The 19,258-nt window shown below is 43.0% G+C and overlaps 2 protein-coding genes across 4 annotated transcripts in view; one reads left to right on the top strand and one right to left on the bottom strand.

The window, feature by feature from the left end:
• Positions 1–5,694, bottom strand: part of DOCK10 (dedicator of cytokinesis 10) — a 181,373-nt gene extending 175,679 nt beyond the window's left edge. For 2 of the 3 annotated variants that reach the window (XM_083613642.1, XM_083613645.1), the window contains exon 1: positions 5,415–5,694. In XM_083613642.1, the coding sequence (XP_083469768.1) occupies positions 5,415–5,540 (126 nt within the window). In that variant the 5' untranslated portion in view covers positions 5,541–5,694. The remainder of the gene's footprint in view (positions 1–5,414) is intronic. The other variant, XM_083613643.1, reaches the window with a different exon arrangement.
• The window catches only part of LOC310762549 (uncharacterized protein), a 537,990-nt gene that overhangs the window by 363,818 nt on the left and 154,914 nt on the right, over positions 1–19,258 (top strand). The gene's annotated exons all lie outside the window — the stretch shown is intronic.

Raw genomic sequence — 19,258 nt, 5'->3', positions numbered from 1 at the left:
CAGCTTCTAGCAGCCTCCATGACTATTCATTTTGTTTCTAGAAATGACCCTCCATGGTTTACCATGGCTTTAATAGGCCACAGTATTCGACATGCTTAGAATACATTCACTGATGGCAATGCAGTCTGTGGTCTGCTTTTAGCATTAACTTAAATGACCTGGACAGAAGTGTAGAAAGGTCAGATGATACCGGGTGCGAAAATATTTTTGTCAACCCCCCCATTGCAATTTTTGGGAAGTTCTTGAGCTTTTTGGGGGAGGGTACCCCCAAGTTGTTGAGACCTTGTCAGTGCCACCCACTGGGGCTGTCAATAAATCTAAGTCTCAGCATTAACAAATACAGTCATACCTCAGGTTACAGACGCTTCAGGTTGCGTTTTTTGGGGCTACGGACACACCGAAACCTGGAAGTACTGGAACGGGTTACTTCCAGGTTTCGGTGGTCACGCATGCACAGAAGCGCTAAATTGCACTTTGTGCATGCACTGAAGCACTGAATCACAACCCTCGCATGCGCAGAAACGCCACTGCGGGTTGTGAATGCTGCTGGTTGTGAACTTGCATCCTGCATGGATCACGTTCACAACCCGAGTGTCCACTGAATGTAGCATTTGCAAGAAAGGCCACACAAACTTTTTTTAAAAAAGCTACTGTTGCCCTGTGATCCACTCACAACGAGGGTGGGTGAAAAGAAAAAGTTACATTGCATCCACTGAAAACTGCAGATCAGAATAATGAACACAGAACAATCTTTAAACATTATGGTATATTCTGGAGACTTAAATATTCCCACTAATGAATTATTACATATAAACTAATAATTTATTAAGGGATTGTTAGTGTGTTGGCTATGATACTGATGGCCAGATGCAAAATACAATTGGGATCCTACAGCTTTAAAAGTTGTTTAGAAGAAGAAGAAATCAGTAGGCACACCTACTTGGCATCTAAGTGGATAGGCTTTTGGTTTAATGCATCATCAAGATACACTTGTTGAAAAAGCTGAGAACTAGAGATAAAGAAAATATAATGCATTGTGACTCTACAATAAACATATACTGAATTCAATTTAAAATAATAAAACCCCTGCCTTGAAAGGGTTAATAGTCATGAGTGGGTCACCCTCTCTCCTCACATCTAATCTGAAATAGGTTTATTTGAATAAGATCAATTCAGGCATAAAATTAATCCAAAATCTGATGCTTTCCAAACTAGTAAGACCTCTGTATTCTATTTGCATTTTTGGTTATGTCACTGGGCATATGATGGATCGAACCACAAAATTTCAAAACAGGAAAGTAGATTAATATATTCAACGGATGTTTCCTTGGCCTGGCGCACACATTTTTCAGAAGGGACATTCAAAAATATAATTCTTGTCCTGCAAGCTTAAATCATGCAGTTAATTAATTCCTGTTTCATTCCACTGCCTGTGTAGACCCAGCCTATTTATATGCCAGAAATGTCTTAAAACTTCAGAATTAATAGGCATGTAATGCTAAATAGCTTCAGTGAGACTTGCGAGACTTGTAAATTTGTGTGGTGCAACCTTCAGATTATGTTTTAAAATACTGTACAATAGAGGTTTTCCCTTGGGTGTTTTTTGTTTTGCTTTGTTAAATAACCATATATATTTTCAGTTTCTGGAAATAACAAAGGTAAATATTTTTAGGAACTTACCTGGTTTGCATGTAACACTAAGCCAAACCATGGTTTAGCATGAGCATGAGCATGAACAAACAAACATTATGGTTCTCAGAGTGAAGATTATGACTGCTGCTCCTCAAGTCCTGCTGCTACAGCACTATTCAGGCTGAAACCATGGCTTTGCTTTGCACTGCATCCAAGTGGGTGTTTATTGTTTATCTCACGCCAGACAAACCATGAGCAGTAACTAAGGCTTGCTCTTGATAATGATTGTGGCTTGCTTGGGGGAGACAAACCACAAGCCCAGATTCAGACATGATGCTAAACCACGTTATGGCTTAGCTCATGAGTAGGCAAACTAAGGCCCAGGTGCCGGATCCAGCCCAATCGCCTTCTAAATCCAGCCCGTGGACAGCCCGGGAATCAGTGTGTTTTTTACATGAGTAGAAGGTGTCTTTTTATTTAAAATGCATCTCTGGGTTATGTGTGGGGCATAGGAATTCGTTCATGATTTTTTTTCAAAATATAGTCTGGCCCCCCCACAAGGTCTGATGGACAGTGGACCCCCACCCCCCACTGAAAAAAGTTTGCTGACCCCTGGCTTAGCTCTTCACTCCAGCAACCTGCATGTTTACTCATTTACACTAAGTCATGGTTTAGCTTAATGTTACATACAAATGCATACATTGTATAACTCTGATGTATCAAACCTAAGTAATTTATGTTACTTACTCAAGAAGGTGTATTTATCACTGCCAAATGACTGCTGCTGGAAACTCTTTTGCCAGAAATCTGTTGCTGTGCAACATAAAAATGAACTTGGTGATGGAATTCCTTCTGTAAGTTCACACATGGCTACAATCTTTGGCCGAGTGAATAGCCAAGAAATATATAGCATTTTCCAGATCTGTAGTACTCTAGCCAACAGTAACTTAAGATTCTTAACAATAAAAATTATGCAGTTTCAAGCCCACACTGACAGTGTCTTTGGATGTCACAATCAACCATGGTTTATCATGACAAGAATTAGCTTAGTGAAGCCTCAGGCTCATATATTTCCCACTTTTTCTTCTCCCTTGGCACAGCTGCAGGATGGAATTTGGAAGCTTTCACTTGTGATTAACCATAGCTGCTTGTGAACTGAATGCAAAAAGGGGGGGAAAGGGGGGGGAGAGGTTAATCTGAACTACAGTTTGCTTGCAACAAGCCAACTTCAAATTATGGATTATGAAGCTGTCTTGTTTCCACACCCCATCATTATGATTTACCGCTGTTTAGATCTGAAAGCAATACTGAATTGTATCTAATCAGAAGCAGAAGCAAAACCTTCCAAATGCCTTCTCATGTCTGGAGTAGAGGAGAGGAGCAATGTTGATTCTATAGTTTAACTTTGTTCCTGTCACAATAAATGAATGAGTCGTGGCAGCAGAAGGCTATATAAGGTCTTCTACTTTTCACCCCTCTATTCTCCTGATTTGCCCCTCACATCAGCTGGGAGGGGGTGGCTTTCAGAGGAACTCCTAGAATAGTGCATGGAGAAGAAGGAGAAGGGAGATTGTTCCATCTGGTATGATGAAATTCTGGAACTGATGGAACTATCTTCTTAAAACTACATTGAATTCCTCCCAATGGTTCTAACAGCCAGTATCAGAAAAACCAGTTATGCTTTTTGCACACATGTAAAGCAAAAACTGTTGTTAAGGGCAGGGTATTCTTACACTGAGTAATAATGTATACCCACTTGCCATAGATGGCAATAGGCAGGTAGGTTTTTGCCATAGTCGCATGGCAGCTTGGTCATTCAAAATTGTCCCTAGTTAAGACATCATTTTTTCATGGGGAAACATTGCCAATCGATAATGAACTCATAATGAAGGCAGTTTATGAATGGAACATCTTCATCCACCCACTTCTTATGCAAGAGACACAGAGTTTGCACCAGTGTTCCTGTACTGCCGCATGTCCATAAAAATTACAGGAAATAATTTGGCAATGTTTGCTCACTGCAGACCAAGGACACATCAGATCTTTCCCCCAAGTGTTGCAGTCAGAATCGATAGCTCAGTGGTCTATATTAAACTGTGTAATTTTTCAGGTGGATAACAACCCCCCAAACCCTGTAAAAACAATGGGACCCTCCTTACAATGGAGGTCATGACACTTTCTGTGCAACAGGGGTAGCTGGATGGGATCTCTGTTAGAAAGTAAGAACAATAAAGAAACCTGCAAACATAACAAATTCATAATGGAATACAGTTTCATGGACTAGTCCACTTCATGATAAATTGGCCTCTGGTATAGGAATGCTAATGGCATAAATTTATTATGTATCACAATATATTTTGTTATGCTTTAAGCAGCTACAGGCCTCTTTGGCTGTTTTAGCTGCAACAAACTAACCCAGCAGGAAGTTGTTACTATTTGAAAGCACCAATGCCCGGCAGGAGCAACATAGGCATAGATGGCCACAAAGAGACAGATGTCATATCTTCTTCTTCTTCTTCTTTGGCGATCACTCGTAGGCGAGTAAGACTGTCTTCCATAAACACAGTTTTAACAATTCTGGAACCACACGTCCTTCCACAGTGGGGACATTGGTTTCTGAGCGGGAGTTGATCACGTGGATTTGCCAAGCATGACTTATGTAGTGTTTCTGAGATGTGAAAGCTAGGAGCTAAATGGCACCTTAAACCTAGAATATGGGCACCGCAATGGAGTGTCTAGGCTCGTTGTTGTTTTTTTTTAATAACAAGAAAACAAAGCTGAAAATGAATGAATCTCATGTTCATTTTTCACATGGTCTAGTCCTCATCTTAAGACTGCAAAAAACAAAGCCATACTTCCCCCGCCCACCCCACTAATATTCTTATGAGGATCCCTTTTCCTGTCTTCAGTGAGCGGCTGGAAGTGGGGAGGCAGAAAAAGGTCCTCCTTTCCTTCAATCAGTGGCAGTTTCAGTCTGAAATCTAATGGGCAGTACTGAGCCCAGAGCTCAGAAACTGTTTGCATTAATGAAATCCCAAAACGCTGGGAGTTCCGAATGCTGGTCCTATGCAACACACCAGAACATGCCGTATGAAAGACCTCTGCCACAATCTTATTAATTAAAGAGCTGCTGTAACACCATGCCTAAGCGTGCAGTCCTATGCACACTTATCCTACTGAGTGGGATTTGCTTCTGATCACACATGCATAGTATTACTCAGCAAGAGAACTGTTTGAGCAGGAAGCCCTTGCTTTGAATCTTACTTCTGTGGGGAATTTAGGAAGGAAGGCTGCAATCCCAGCCGCATCTCCCTGAGAGTAAGATCCCAGCATCAAACCCCAATAGACATGCATCAGACGCTGTTGTGTGCCACTTTTTCGGCTAACCTCAAGTCTGAAAGCTTCAGCCCTGCTTTTCTCCCCAGTTCCCAGCTCAAATATGAAAGGGGTGGGTGGGAAAATACTGATTTCCCTTATAGAATAATAGGATTGTAAAGTTGGGAGGGGTCTAAAAGGACATCTAGTCCAACCCCTGCAATGCAGGAATCTTTTGCCCCTCCCCCACAACCCACGGGACTCGAACCCACGACCTTGAGATTAAGAGTATCATGCTCTACGGCTGAGCTAGCCCAGATTAAAGTTTGCTTAGAAGTTTGAAAGAACGAACGGGAGGCGCTCTGAACGCTCGACAGCTTCATTGGCGGCGCCCGGGGGGGGGGGAGACGGAACGAGGCTTCTTCGCGCCTTTCCCGCGCTCTCCAGAAGAGGCGAACTGAACTCACCCTCAGCTGGAGCCGGCAGCGGCTGGCGACGCTGGCGACTGCGGCGGCTGCGCTCTGGCGGTGCTCGGACGCCAAGCTGGGTCGCAGCAGGCTCCGGGTGAATCTCCGCGTTTTCTCCACAGCCATGAGAGGGTCAGAGCGGCTGGCAGGAAAAGTCCGGCGGCGGTGGCGGCGGCGGCGCAGACTGGCAGCACTCCCGCCTCTCAGCCGCGTTCAGGAAGCGGAACTCGGGGCTTGCTTGCTTGCTTGCTTCTTCTCGCTTTTCCCCCTCTGCAGCTCGAAGGCGTGACACGCGCGCTCCCCCCCCATTCACCTCCGCGGCGCTTTTCTCCTTTTTTGGGGGGGGGGGAGCGTCGCAAGGCGAGGCATCGGAGCGGAGACGGAGCTCGCAGCGTGAGGCGCCCAAGTTGGCAACTCTGCAGAACGACCGGCGGGAAAGCTTCCCCGCCAGCTGCCCAGCCGCCTCGCTCTCTCGCACACGGCTGCCTTGGCCTGAGCGGGGTCTAGTCAGCGCCTCCTTGCTGCTCCCCGCAACGAGGCTGTCAGGGTTCCTGCTTCGCTACTGGAAACAGCGGGGGCCTCGGGGCAAATGCCTCCTAGAATAAGCAGGAGGGAGGTCCCACACTCCGCAGGGCTGCCTTGCTACCTGTGAAATAACCCACATGCTGGCATAGGAGCCAACTCCGAGGGGCCGAGGTCCCTTCGTCGCCCCCCCATCAAAATATTTAAGGGGGGCGCCCCCTCAAGTTGATGGGCACTGCCGTTCAGACGCTGTGTGCACGCGCTGCATCTTGTGTTCAGTTATGAGGCGTGGAGCTTACTCCCCCCCCCCCCAATATCTAATTCAGGTTGGCACCCCTGCGTGCCAGAACTGTACCGTTGGAAAAGACCCTGAGGATCAGTGTCGGATTTAGTATAAGCTAAACAAGCTATAGTTTAGGGTCCCACTCTCTTGGGGGCCCCCCAAAAAATTAAAGGGGAAAAAACTCCTGGATGTACATTTCCAAAATATAAGATAAAAAAACAAATAAAATAAGACCTACACACAGCAACAGTGTTTTGTGTTGTGTAGGCTCCTATGATGTAAGTGATGGGCCCCGCCTACTAGCCTGCTCCCTAAAATATCACTGGTTTGCTCATTTCTATATATAGGGTGCCTACATTCTGCATGGGCTTTGCATTCTGCATGGACTTTTCAACAATTAAAATATGTATTTTGTTATGTATTTTGTATTTTGTTATGTGCAAATGGTTTTAGATACCTATTAGGTCCACAAATTACCATATAGCATGTATTCAACACAAAACACAGCAACAATTTGTTGTTGACAAAAGACAGCTGGACATATAAAGGGCCCCATTACCTTCAGTAGCTTAGGGCCTCATCAGACCTAAATCTGGCCCTGCTAAGGATCATCATCATTTTATTATTTATACCCCACCCATCTGGCCAGGTTTCCTCAGCCACTCTGGGCAGGTTCCAACAAAACATGAAAACACAATAAAACGTCAAACTTTAAAAACTTCTGAATACAGGGCTGTCTTCAGATGTCTTCAGAAGTTGTGTAGTCATCTAGTCCAAACCCCCATCCCCTGCAATGCAGGAATATGCAGCTGTCCCATACGGGGGCAGAAGGCATTAATCAAGCCACAGGAACTCATAGGATGGGCGAGGTATAAATAATAAATTATTATAATATTATTATTACTCCTAGGTCAGCATCATCAGATACAGTGATGCAATGATCCTCACACACTTAATGCAGATAAGTGATTCTGCCAGACATCCGGTTCTACAAACGATGGCTGCAAAAAAGGCTCAGATCCTGTGTTACCCACACTGCAGTGTGGCTGCTTTTACACCGTTCAAAAGAACATTTCAGGAAGTGGGTATCATGGGCAGGGTTGACAGCATGGTTACTTCCCACTCTGGAAGCTGGTAATCTTGTCTTGAGACTTAACAGCAACACCACCCCATGATCACTTCCTTCAGTCATGAGTGGAGCAGAATGAATGTTACCACACCACAACTGGTAACATGTGAACTGAAATATTTTCTTCCACCACCCTCCAAATGAATTTCTGTCCAGGGTATTTGGTAAAGCGGTATAATTTTGAATAAATATATAAATAGCACATCCAGGAAGGCATGTCACATCATTTCAGTTAAATTTCTGTGGTTTTCTGGTCATTTTTACAACCATGTTGAGCGAACCTACTTCATATATCTCATATTTACGAAAAGTTAATCCAAACCTGAAATCTGGTGGCAGCTCTGCTTTGCAGGGAAGGTGGAGCATGGAACAAATTCTGCAGCAGCAGCAGCAAAAATCTGTCCTTTTCTTCCATTTCATCAACGGCATGCATCCATCTAGAAGAGAGGAGACAGCAACTTATCCACTAGTGCTTGTGTGCTCAATTCATAACCAAGGAAACTAAAGGCAGAAATGAGATTTTTGGGTGGCATTCTCTTCTCTCACTTAACTGGATTTTTTATATAGGCTTGAGAAAAAAAATATAATAATAATTCAGGAAAGAAAGGAATGTGTGCCATTGTGGCTGCCTTGTTTGTCACACCCGCCTCTGCTTGAATGATAGCAAGGTGCCTGTCTGAAGCTCGAACAATTGCATAATCTCTCCTGCTTTGGGCACTTAGGAAAGTCAAGAGATGGAAAACACAGGTTTAGTTGCCCAAGGGCTATGTTATTGAATGCCAAGGCTTTGAAATTTAAAATCAGTGTCAGCTTATTGCAGGACTCTCTCCAGCTATTCTAGCTTAGTTTGCATTAATTTTAAAAGGCAGTGTCTGGGCACAGAGCAGTGAGCCTCAGGGCTATCTGAGGCTGCATCCAATGTTGCTTGGATTATCTAGTGAATGTGGTGGAATCAGGGTAGTATGTACATGTGAAGGAAAAGCCATTGCCATTGAGATGTTAATATGTGTTCCTTGACATTTCTCCCAGATACAAGGACCAGAACTTAAGAGTATATTTCTTACATGCAGACTGAAAATGTGATAGCTGACCAGTATTTACAGGCATTGATCAAGTGACTCCGACACAAGGCAAACAATAATAATTGTCGGAATCCACGCACTAAATGGTATGGTAACAATGTTAGAACAGGCAACCCCTGTATTGTGCAGGGGTTATGTTCTGGGTTGCTGTGTGTGCTGGCAGAGCATGAATAAGCTGGCCCCATTCCACCCCTTTCACAACCTCTTCTGGGTCCAAAACCATCCTGTGCATGCACAGCCATATGTTCTTTGAACTCATGCAAAACGGGAGTTGCCTGTATACCTATGCCCATACAGTGGTACCTCGAGTTAAGTACTTAATTTGTTCCAGAGGTCCATTCTTAACCTGAAACTGTTCTTAACCTGAAGCACCACTTTAGCTAATGGGGCCTCCTGCTGCCGTTGCGCCACTGGAGCATGATTTCTGTTCTCATCCTGAAGTGAAGTTCTTAACCTGAGGTACTATTTCTGGGTTAGCTGAGTCTGTAACATGAAGCGTATGTAACCCGAGGTACCACTGTATTAGTCTATCCCACTAGTGTGTGAGGTCACGAAGAGTCGGACACAACTAAACGACTAAACAACAACAACAACTAGTGTGTGGTGTACCAATAAGATAATTTGAATCAAATTGTGTTGGATTTAAAATGGGTATTGACAAATTCCTGTCTGTCAAATGGTTACAAATTGTGATGACTACATGCTGGTAGGAAAAACAAGAGGCGGCTATTCCCTTCTTGCTCTGTCTGTGGGTGTCACAAAAGTGTTGGGTTGGCAGCTGGAGGAGTTCATCCAAATGAATGATTTTACCATTTTGGGAATGAAGTTGACAGTTTTCCAGTAAGTCACAAAGTCGGAAACAGTTTGATTTCATTACAAAAGTACATGGGGGAAGTTCAGTTGCTCTACATTCCCATCTTGTTTTGTTAGTCAAAAACAGATAATTCAAGATGGGAATGTAAAGAAACTGAACTTTGCCCTCCTTACCACACATCTTTAACTTATTTTTGTTGTCATCATTTGTTTTGTTATGAAACAGGGGTTGCTTGTCAGGAATTGCTCTTAGTTCTTGTTTTGTCATCAACTAGAGCAGGCTGTGACTGGACTTAACTGCCAAAGGTCCTTTACCTTTACCTTTTTAGAGCAGGCATAGGCCAACTCTGGCCCTCCAGATGTTTGGGACTACAATTCCCATCATCCCTAGCTAACAGGACCAGTGGTCAGGGGTGATGGGAATTGTAGTCCCAAACATCTGGAGGGCCAGAGTTGGCCTATGCCTGAACCAGAGCCTATTCCTATGCTGCTTTTTCCTTTATGGGATGCACAGCATGTACAGACTTCAGTATACACCTCTTCCTAGATAAGTTTAGTTATCTTTAAGGCGATGATGACCCATGTTTAGACTTGCTTTGAACACTAGAAAAATCACCATTTCTAGCTCAAAGTAACGGCAAACATTGATAGAAAATATATCACCCTTTTTCTTTTTGGAAATACTTTCCTCCTCCTTTCCATGACACATATTTTTTGTAGGAGTTGATGGGATCCTTTTCATGAAAAGCTGAACTGCAAAATACTCCTCCTAAGTAACGATGATGAAAAAATAAAATTCTGCTTAAGCTTCTTTTCCTAGGAGCAATTCAAATAACTGTTCCTTCTAGAACCACCAATGGGTTTTTTCCTCTCTTTTCTTTCTTTCTCTTGAAAGATTGTTCTGGATGGTTTTAATATTAGAATTATCACTCTAAGGTTATGCATCACTGTGTGGTATAGACAGAACACAAACAACATGTTGGTTTGTGATGTTCCAGATTATACCATCTGCGTTCTGCCTTTTCAATATGTTTCTTGCTGGGTAATGCTGTTCTTTCAGATTGAAGCAATTGAACAATATGTTCCTGCTCTCCTGGAGCAGACCACCATCAGCTTCCACTGTCTGTAGCTCATGTTGAGAATCTACAACATAATTGCATTTTGGGACTTAAAAATCTATGCAAAAGGGACATTTGAAAGGTGTGTTCAGGACTTCATAGCTACTATGACAACCACATTGCTTTCCCAGATCCAACAGATGAGACAGATCATATACTGGATTTGTTGTTCTGCCCTGGCCTGGGAAAAGGCTGTTTCAAATTTAGGCAAGGGAGGAGGAGATTGAGGTTTTATACATGGTCAGATGATTTTTGTTGTATTGTGTGTGCAATGCCTCTGACACGGATTGGTTGAGATGATGCAATTGCATGGAATGTTCACAAATACTCCAACTGTTCAGGGAATATAGATGTTTCAGAATGTTTGCAGTTCAGCTTGTGTGTGGGAGATGTGAAACTTGTCAGTTTGACCGAGACTGAAACTTCACACAGCATTAGAATGAAATGTTTTATGGATGAAAAGATTTATGGAGTATGGTGAGTACTGGGAAGTTTAACAAACAAACAAAACAAAAATAGCCTTAAGTGTATGAGTGGAAGTGGGCAGGGAGGTAGGGAGGGAACAATTTTCTTCCTTTCAGTCATTATTATCCTGAATTTTTCCTCTGACCCACTACGCTGCTCACAGTGGATATGGGGAAGGTAATATGGGGAAAGGGTGAAGTAGTGTCCTCTTTATTCTTCCTGTCATTCTTCTCAGATTGACAGCATTTTGAACCTGCTTTTTAATGCAGGGGAAAGATGCATGCAAGTGCACGCCACATATATTTGGGGCCTGAACTACATGTTAAGAATGTATGCAGAAAATGTCTGTAAGATATACCGTATTTTTCGCTCTATAAGACGCACCAGACCATAAGACGCACCTAGTTTTTGAGGAGGAAAACAAGAAAAAAAATATTCTGAATCTCAGAAGCCAGAACAACAAGAGGGATCACTGCACAGCAATCCCTCTTGCTGTTCTGGCTTCTGGGATAGCTGTGCAGCCTGCATTCGCTCCATAAGATGCACACACATTTCCCCTTACTTTTTAGGAGGGAAAAAGTGAGTCTTATAGAGCAAAAAATACGGTATATTTTTGCCAAAGTCACCTTCCTATACCATATACCATATTTTCCCATGTATAAGACTAGGTTTTTTCCCTAAAAAATAATGTCCAAAATTTGTGTGTGGCCTATACGCGGATAGATCTCCCCTCTTTTCTTAAATTGGAATCCCCCAAAATAGGGGGTGTCTTATATATGGGGGCATCTTATAGATGGGAAAATACGGTAATTCTCTCTAGAACTCTGTTGTACTTGCCACAGCTAATAGTAAAGGTTCGATAAGTAAACTGTGTGCTATTTCCTAAAAATCTGTTTCAAACATATGTATAAAAGAAAAGGGGAGAAAGCCCTTAATAGCAACTATATGAAAAAAGAATAGTCTTAGGTTTTTCAAAAAATAGTCTTGGATTCTTCAAAATCCTTTATTTCATCAGATCTAAGGAAGAGCTCCTTTAAAATAATATTCATTGATATTTAAGACCACATGTAATTACAGACATTCTCTTTATGCATATATTAACTTAAATTCAGCATTCTTTTCACAAACAAAAACATGCTTGCTTCCATGGGAAGAATTTAAGTACTGCACATTATTCAAAGAGGACACAAGCTTTTGTAACACATGTGAGGTTTAAAAATCTGATGGCAGGCAGGCAGAAAGTAAATTGATTCATTCATCTTGGGTCTATTATGTCCCTGGACCAATATAAATTATCAGAGCTAATATCTGTATTGCTTTGGCAAAACCAGTTGTGGTTTGCATACAGCAATCTGTGGCTTGGGGTTATTCCAAAAATGGAAGGATATTGATTTCTCTTGAAACAGGAAAATACGTGCAAACATTAAGGAGCCACTTTCCCCTCTTTATTCTTTACCACGAACATTTATGCTTTATAACCAACCTTTTAACCACTTTGCACTGAGAGTCAGCTTGAGGTCAAACTCTGCTTGCTGGCTCTCATGAAGCAAATTAATGAGGCAGACAGAGCGAGTGGATTACACAGGGTAGCAAAATCAGAAACTGCTCCTTTGCATCACACATGAGATCCTTAAGCCTTTGGTAGATGTGATATGATCCAGAATAAAGATGCGGGGCACCTACAGATATTTTAATAATGCCAGCAAATGAGTTGTTCTCAGATGAATAGACTTATCCATCGGAGGGTTGCCCTTCTCCCCACTCCCCAGTTATTTTATATTATTTTGACAGGCAGGAGAGAATTATGAGATGGAAATCTAAAAACACAAGAAGGTGCCATAGTATTGCCTGCAGGAGCAAACAGTTCTACACTTAGCAAACACAGCATGTGATAGAGCTCCTTGGTGCATTAATAAGAAATTATAAATACGGCCATTCAAAATGCAGTACACCAAGTCAGACCATTAGTCCATCTACATTGACTGACAGTAGATCTCCAGGGTTTCAGGCAGGCAATACTCCCAGCCCTACCAGGAGATACCTGAGACTTTCAGCAGTTGCTGTACCACTGAGCTACAGCCCTTTCTGAGAAACGTGGATGTAGCTATAAAAAAATACAGCTACAGAAAAAACGGTCCATTGGGATTAATTAAACTTTGATTTTTTTGCATCCAAGTTGTTCCCCTGAGGTTTGTGCTGCAACAACTAAAGCAGGATCATGCACTTCAAAAGATAGCAGGCATTCCTTCAATGACAATCATGTGAAGAGACAGGGCTGTATCTAACATAATCACTCTGGAAGCAGTACAAGTTCCATAAGCACTGACATTCCCCTCCCCTATTTAACCCCCTCCCATTGACCCCATCTTTTCTAGAGGGTTTGGGGAACCTCAAGAGCAGATCTGGGGAGTATATGGAGGAAGGGAGGAGAGGGAGGGGAAATTCCCTTAAAGTCACGGAAGTTGGCACACCCATGCAATGACTTAGTTGGAAGCCTTCTAAAGCCTTTACCAGATGTTCCAGTCATGTGTAAAACTAACTCACGAACAAGAACAAGCACACTGAACTTCTCCACCGACCCCATCACTTTCCCCATCATATTGAAAAAGTGGAGAGCAAACTTCTGAATCAGGGGACCTCCTGTACTCATGGAGGCACCCTGCACAATTTCTGATCTTCCAGGGTTGGCAATTGCATGGAAACCTCCATGAGTCCTGGATGAGCAGCTAAAAGAAATATGCATTCTGCAGTGCTTCCACCAGCAGCTCCCCAGTACAGGCAAAAAAACTCTCCTTCCCTGATCTGTTGTCATACTGTGGCTGCTGGTGGGTTTGCTTAGTGAACCATCTCACTGGCCACAGATAGATTTTATCACAGCCCTATCTAATAATTCCACAAAATTTTCTTTTTCTGCCACATTTTCATAGCACTGGGGATTTTGTGGGTGTAGATTTGTGAGCTTACCTTATTGCTGCAAGGTGGTCAAAGGTGGTATGCTTTTCTTTCCATCAAGCATTTCTCCAGTGTTCTGCAGCCTCCCCAATTGCTTGTTTGGAAAGGTCTGAAAGAGCTGCATGAGAGGAGTTGCCTCCTGTTGTCCTCCCCTGTGCTTTAATTGAGCAGCAGGCACCCGGGGAGGCTGCTAAGTGCAGACCACTGGTGAGATGATTTGCAGGTTGAAAGAAAATACACTCAGAAACACCCCTGGGCTTTAAATGGATAGCTGGCACCTGGGAAGACTACAGAGTGCATTCCACTGGTGAGATGATTTGTAGGATTAAATAAAGGACATTCACAGACACCTCTTCGCCACCACAAAAGTACAGTAAGTGTAGCACCTCACTCATGAGAATTTCACCAACATTTTAACTCCCCTTAGATCATTTCCAATGAAAATTCATTTTCTCAGTTACTGATGTAGAATGGCAAAATAAAAAAATAAAAATTTCAACACATTAGCTACTACCGATAGTGTGTTTAGCATGCAGCTGAACCAGTCACATAAAGAGAGCAAGTTTTGTTTTTAAGAACCAAAAGGGACGTTCTGGAGGTGATGAAAGTGAAGAACTCTGCCCATGCCTCCCCTCCAGCAATTTCTCTCACTAACCAATTCTCTCCTGTAAACTAGCTATGACCACAGCTAGGCAAGAACCACTTGGGAACAGGGAAAGCAACGAGGATAGCAGAAGATGTTGCTATACTTCTGTGTCACTGGGACACTTCTGTGCTGAAAACACAGAAAACTTCTGCTGTCACATACAGTTTATCTAAGGTTTAGGGTAGAGGCAGAACAATCTTTCGGCAACACCAATGTCCATGCATTTTAAGCCTGTTCTCACAAACTAGAATCTTATAATCAGCTATTTCCTTCCGATTCAATTCAATCATGCCTTCCAAATCCCTCCGGATTCCTTAATTTGTTTTCTAATCTATAAATAACCCCTCTTTGCATAAACAGCTGTTTGTGCCAGACCTCCAGCTCGTTCCCACTGTAACGGTGAAACTTCCCACCCACCCCAGTGCCTTTGTAAGAACTAGAAATATTTGCAGACTGATTAACTCAAATGATCAGAGTTGCCAGGCTACGTGCCACAAAGTAATGACTGGACCTTACTGAAAGGTTCCTAAGGCAGCAGTTGCTGCGGAGGGGGGGGTTGTTGCTGACCTACTGCCTCCCTCACCCCCACATTGCAGAGACTAAGGGCTCAGCTACATTAGTAAAAAAAAAAACACACCAGTGCTTTGAATGTGTTATAAACATGCAGCACCAGGTGGCGCTGGAGAGCAAAATATTTTTGGAATATATTTTACATAGCATTTTTTTCCTGACTTATTTATAGCGTCTCCCCCCCCCCAAACCCCGTGTGTAGATCCACTCTAAGGCTCCTTGCTAACTTAAAATACAGCTAGGTCACCCCCCCTTCAATGTGGATCAAAGCTGTTTTTGTGGGAAATGCATCAAAAAGCAGTACAGTGGTACCTCTGGTTACGTACTTAATTCATTCAGGAGGTCTGTTCTTAACCTGAAACTGTTCTTAACCTGAAGTACCATTTTAGCTAATGGGGCCTCCCACTGCTGCCGTGCTGCCGCCTCCTGGTTTCTGTTCTCATCCTGAAGCAAAGTTCTTAACCTGAAGCACTATTTCTGGGTTAGCGGAGTCTGTAATCTGAAGCGTATGTAACCCAAGGTACCACTGTATTTGATAAGAGGATAGATATAGATTGTGTGTGCACTGCTTTTCAAACCAGCAGTAGGACGCATTAGATGCAGAATAAACAAGATCGTGTACATAGTCAAATTGTTTGGCTATATTGACAAGCATCAATGGCTTGGACATTTCAATCCAGTAATGTTAGGGCTTCCAGGACATCTCTTTTGCCCTCCATTGCCCAAAGAGGAGAGGGAAAGAGGAGCTCCATAAACTGCTAGTGTCCCTGACACTAATATCTCCTGTGTGAAACAACGAAGGGAAGGGAAGGGCTGGAACATGAAATGATAAATAGTATGGTCTGAAGATGGAACAGACCCACAACACAGAATGCAGCTGAGGATGTTCTACCACATACACATTCAACTTAAATCTATTGTGGCTGTTTTCAAACCATACTGGGTGATATCTAATTTTGTTTTAAATAACCCCAATTGCCAGTTCCCTTGATCTGTAACATATTTTCAAAGCCCGTGGCAGTCCAATGCACAAGGCAGAGTTTCCCAGGCAAACATATGTTGTTGTTGTTGTTGTTTAGTCGTTTAGTTGTGTCTGACTCTTCGTGACCCCATGGACCATAGCACGCCAGGCACTCCTGTCTTCCACTGCCTCCCGCAGTTTGGTCAAACTCATGCTGGTAGCTTCGAGAACACTGTCCAACCATCTCGTCCTCTGTCATCCCCTTCTCCTTGTGCCCTCCATCTCTCCCAACATCAGGGTCTTTTCCAGGGAGTCTTCTCTTCTCGTTAGGTGGCCAAAGTATTGGAGCCTCAGCTTCAAGATCTGTCCTTCCAGTGAGCACTCAGTGCTGATTTCCTTCAGAATGGAGAGGTTTGATCTTCTTGCAGTCCATGGGACTCTCAAGAGTCTCCTCCAGCACCATAATTCAAAAGCATAAATTCTTCGGTGATCAGCCTTCTTTATGGTCCAGTTGCAGCAAAGATACAAGCTTTTGAAAATTCGTTTGTTTTCACAGCTGACAAGGCTCCATGAAGCAAAACAAATTGCTCAGTGGTGGAGCACATCATTTCCATTGTAAAAGACCCTGGTTCAATCCTTCGCCTCTTTACGAAGGACTGGGAAAGATTCCATCCTGAAACCCTGGAGAGGTGCTGCCAAATCAGCACTGACAATATTAGGCTAGATATCTGACTCTGTTTAAGGCAAGTTCCCATGTTCCTCTCTTGACACCCTTATTCTTTAAGAGCAAAATAGTTAATTGACTCTCTTGGTGTGATAAATGCTTTAGTTTCTCTATATTTTTATGTTTGCTAATTATGGGACATAGAGATCAAACCTTCAACTTTTCACATATTTATTGGCTTGAAAAAAAAAACTTATCAAGGCATCTTTTATCAAAAAACATTTATGCAAAATATCACTTCTCCCCTGCACAATAAAGGTAAAGGGACCCCTGACCATTAGGTCCAGTCGTGGCTGACTCTGGGGTTGCGGCGCTCATCTTGCTTTATTAGCTGAGGGAGCTGGCGTACAGCTTCCAGGTCATGTGGCAAGCATGACTAAGCCGGTTCTGGTGAAACAGAGCAGCGCACGGAAACGCCGTTTACCTTCCCGCTGGAGTGGTACCTATTTATCTACTTGCACTTTGATGTGCTTTCAAACTGCTAGGTTGGCAGGAGCAGGGACGACCAAGCAATGGGAGCTCACCCCGTCGCGGGAATTCAAACTGCCAACCTTCTGATCGGCAAGTCCTAGGCTCTGTGGTTTAACCCACAGTGCCACCCACGTCCCCCGCCAAGTAATTAATCTCCCCCTCTGATTGCTATTCACAATATTTTCAAACTGAACAAATCTTTGTCGTGTGAATAGCCTCCTTTACTGGCTCTGGAACTGTTTGTGAATTTATGTATTCCTGCCTCCCTCTAGTGGCTAATTCCATGAATGGTTTTATAATACAAAACAACATACACACACACAAACAAGAGAGAGAGAGAGAGAGAGAGAGAGAGAGAGAGAGAGAGAGAGAATGAGAATGTGCTGGACTATTCATTAGGAAACTTTGCTCATGTACAATCACCACTGTCTCATAAAGAAATAAAATCTATTTCAGTTCAGTTGACTTGTTTCATATATAATTCCTTTTGACAATTAAAAGACGTAGCTTTCCATGCAACCTTTTCGGCAAAAACAACAACAACCCACCTGTGATGTTTGCTATTGATTACTGTAATTACCTGGAGATTCCTTAATCATATTTTTCTGTTTAAATAAGGGTAAGCTTACATATGGATTTTTATGATGGCCATAGCCCTGAAAGAAATTTTAATGAGTGAAATAGTGGCCTTCGCTGATCAGTTACCATTCATGAATTTCAAACTACTTTGTCTTATCAGATACAGTATTTCCCCCCCACCATTGAGGTCTTTCATATGTTCAGTTTTGTTCAGATGAAACATCAAGTGATGGCCATACATGTGAAACATCATAGAATCATAGAATTGTAGATTTGGAAGGGACCCCAAGGGTCATTTAGTCCCACCCCCTGCAATGCAGGAATCTCAACTAAGGCATCCAGGACAGATGGCCGCCCAACCTCTGCTTCAAAACCTCCAAGGATGGAGAGCCCACAACCTCCCCAGGGAGACCGTTCCATTGCTGAAATAACTAACAAACTACAACTCCCAGCATTCTTTGAAGAAACCTTCCATGAATCAGCACTAACATTCAAACGCAGCTGTATAAAGTACTGGCTAGAAAATGTTGTGTATAGTCTACCCATGCTGCAGCTGTTGGTCTGAAATTGTGAATTCATGGTTGTTATCTAATTGCAATCAGAGCTATTTGGGGGAAACTCACACCTTTCTCTTTGAAGAAAACAGATAGAGGGGAGTTTTTCTCATAATAACAGAACTCAGGGCCATTCGATTAAGCTGAATGCTGGGGCGGGGGAGGGATCACAGAATCACTGAATTCTAGAGTTGGAAGCGACCACGAGGATTATCTAGTCCAATCCCCTGCAATGCAGGAATCTTTCACCCAATGTGGGGCTCAAACCCACAACCCTGAGATTAAGGGCTCAGCTATAAAGGTAAAGGTGAAGATACCCCTGACCATTAGGTCCAGTCATGGACAACTCTGGGCTTGCGGTGCTCATCTTGCTTTATTGGCCGAGGGAGCTGGCGTACAGCTTCCAGGTCATGTGGCCAGCAGGAAAAAGCCGCTTCTGGAAAACCAGAGCAGTGCACGGAAACGCCGCTTACCTTCCCACCAGAGTGGTACCTATTTATCTACTTGCACTTGACGTGTTTTCAAACTGCTAGGTGAGCAGGAGCTGGGACTGAACAACGGGAGCTCACCCTGTCGCGGGGATTCGAACCGCCGACCTTCTGATCGGCAAGCCCTAGGCTCTGTGGTTTAGACCACAGCGCCACCTGAGTCCCTAAGGGCTCAGCTATACAGCTGCAAATAAAACGTTTTAATTTTGTTTTAAGCGCAATATGCAATGTGACACTAGATGGTGATGGCGAGCCTTATGGAAATTCAACGTACTTTTTTTTTTTTACTTTTTTAAAAAGCATTTTCAGAACGTTTTTTTATATGTGTGTAGATTCCACCTACGAGTTTCATGCTGTACCAACTGAGCTATCCCACTTGAAAGAACATAATAAAACTATGGTGCTCGCTCCCATAAAAGATAGTGATGGTGACCAACTTGGATGGCTTTAAATGAGGAATGGGCAAATGCATGAAGGAAAAGGCTAC

Source organism: Podarcis filfolensis, assembly GCF_964270895.1.
Source record: "Podarcis filfolensis genome assembly, chromosome: 5".
Classification (NCBI taxonomy): Eukaryota; Metazoa; Chordata; class Lepidosauria; order Squamata; family Lacertidae; genus Podarcis; species Podarcis filfolensis.
The sequence above is the reverse complement of the archived record's forward strand: the minus strand, read 5'-3'. Positions and strand labels throughout refer to the sequence as shown.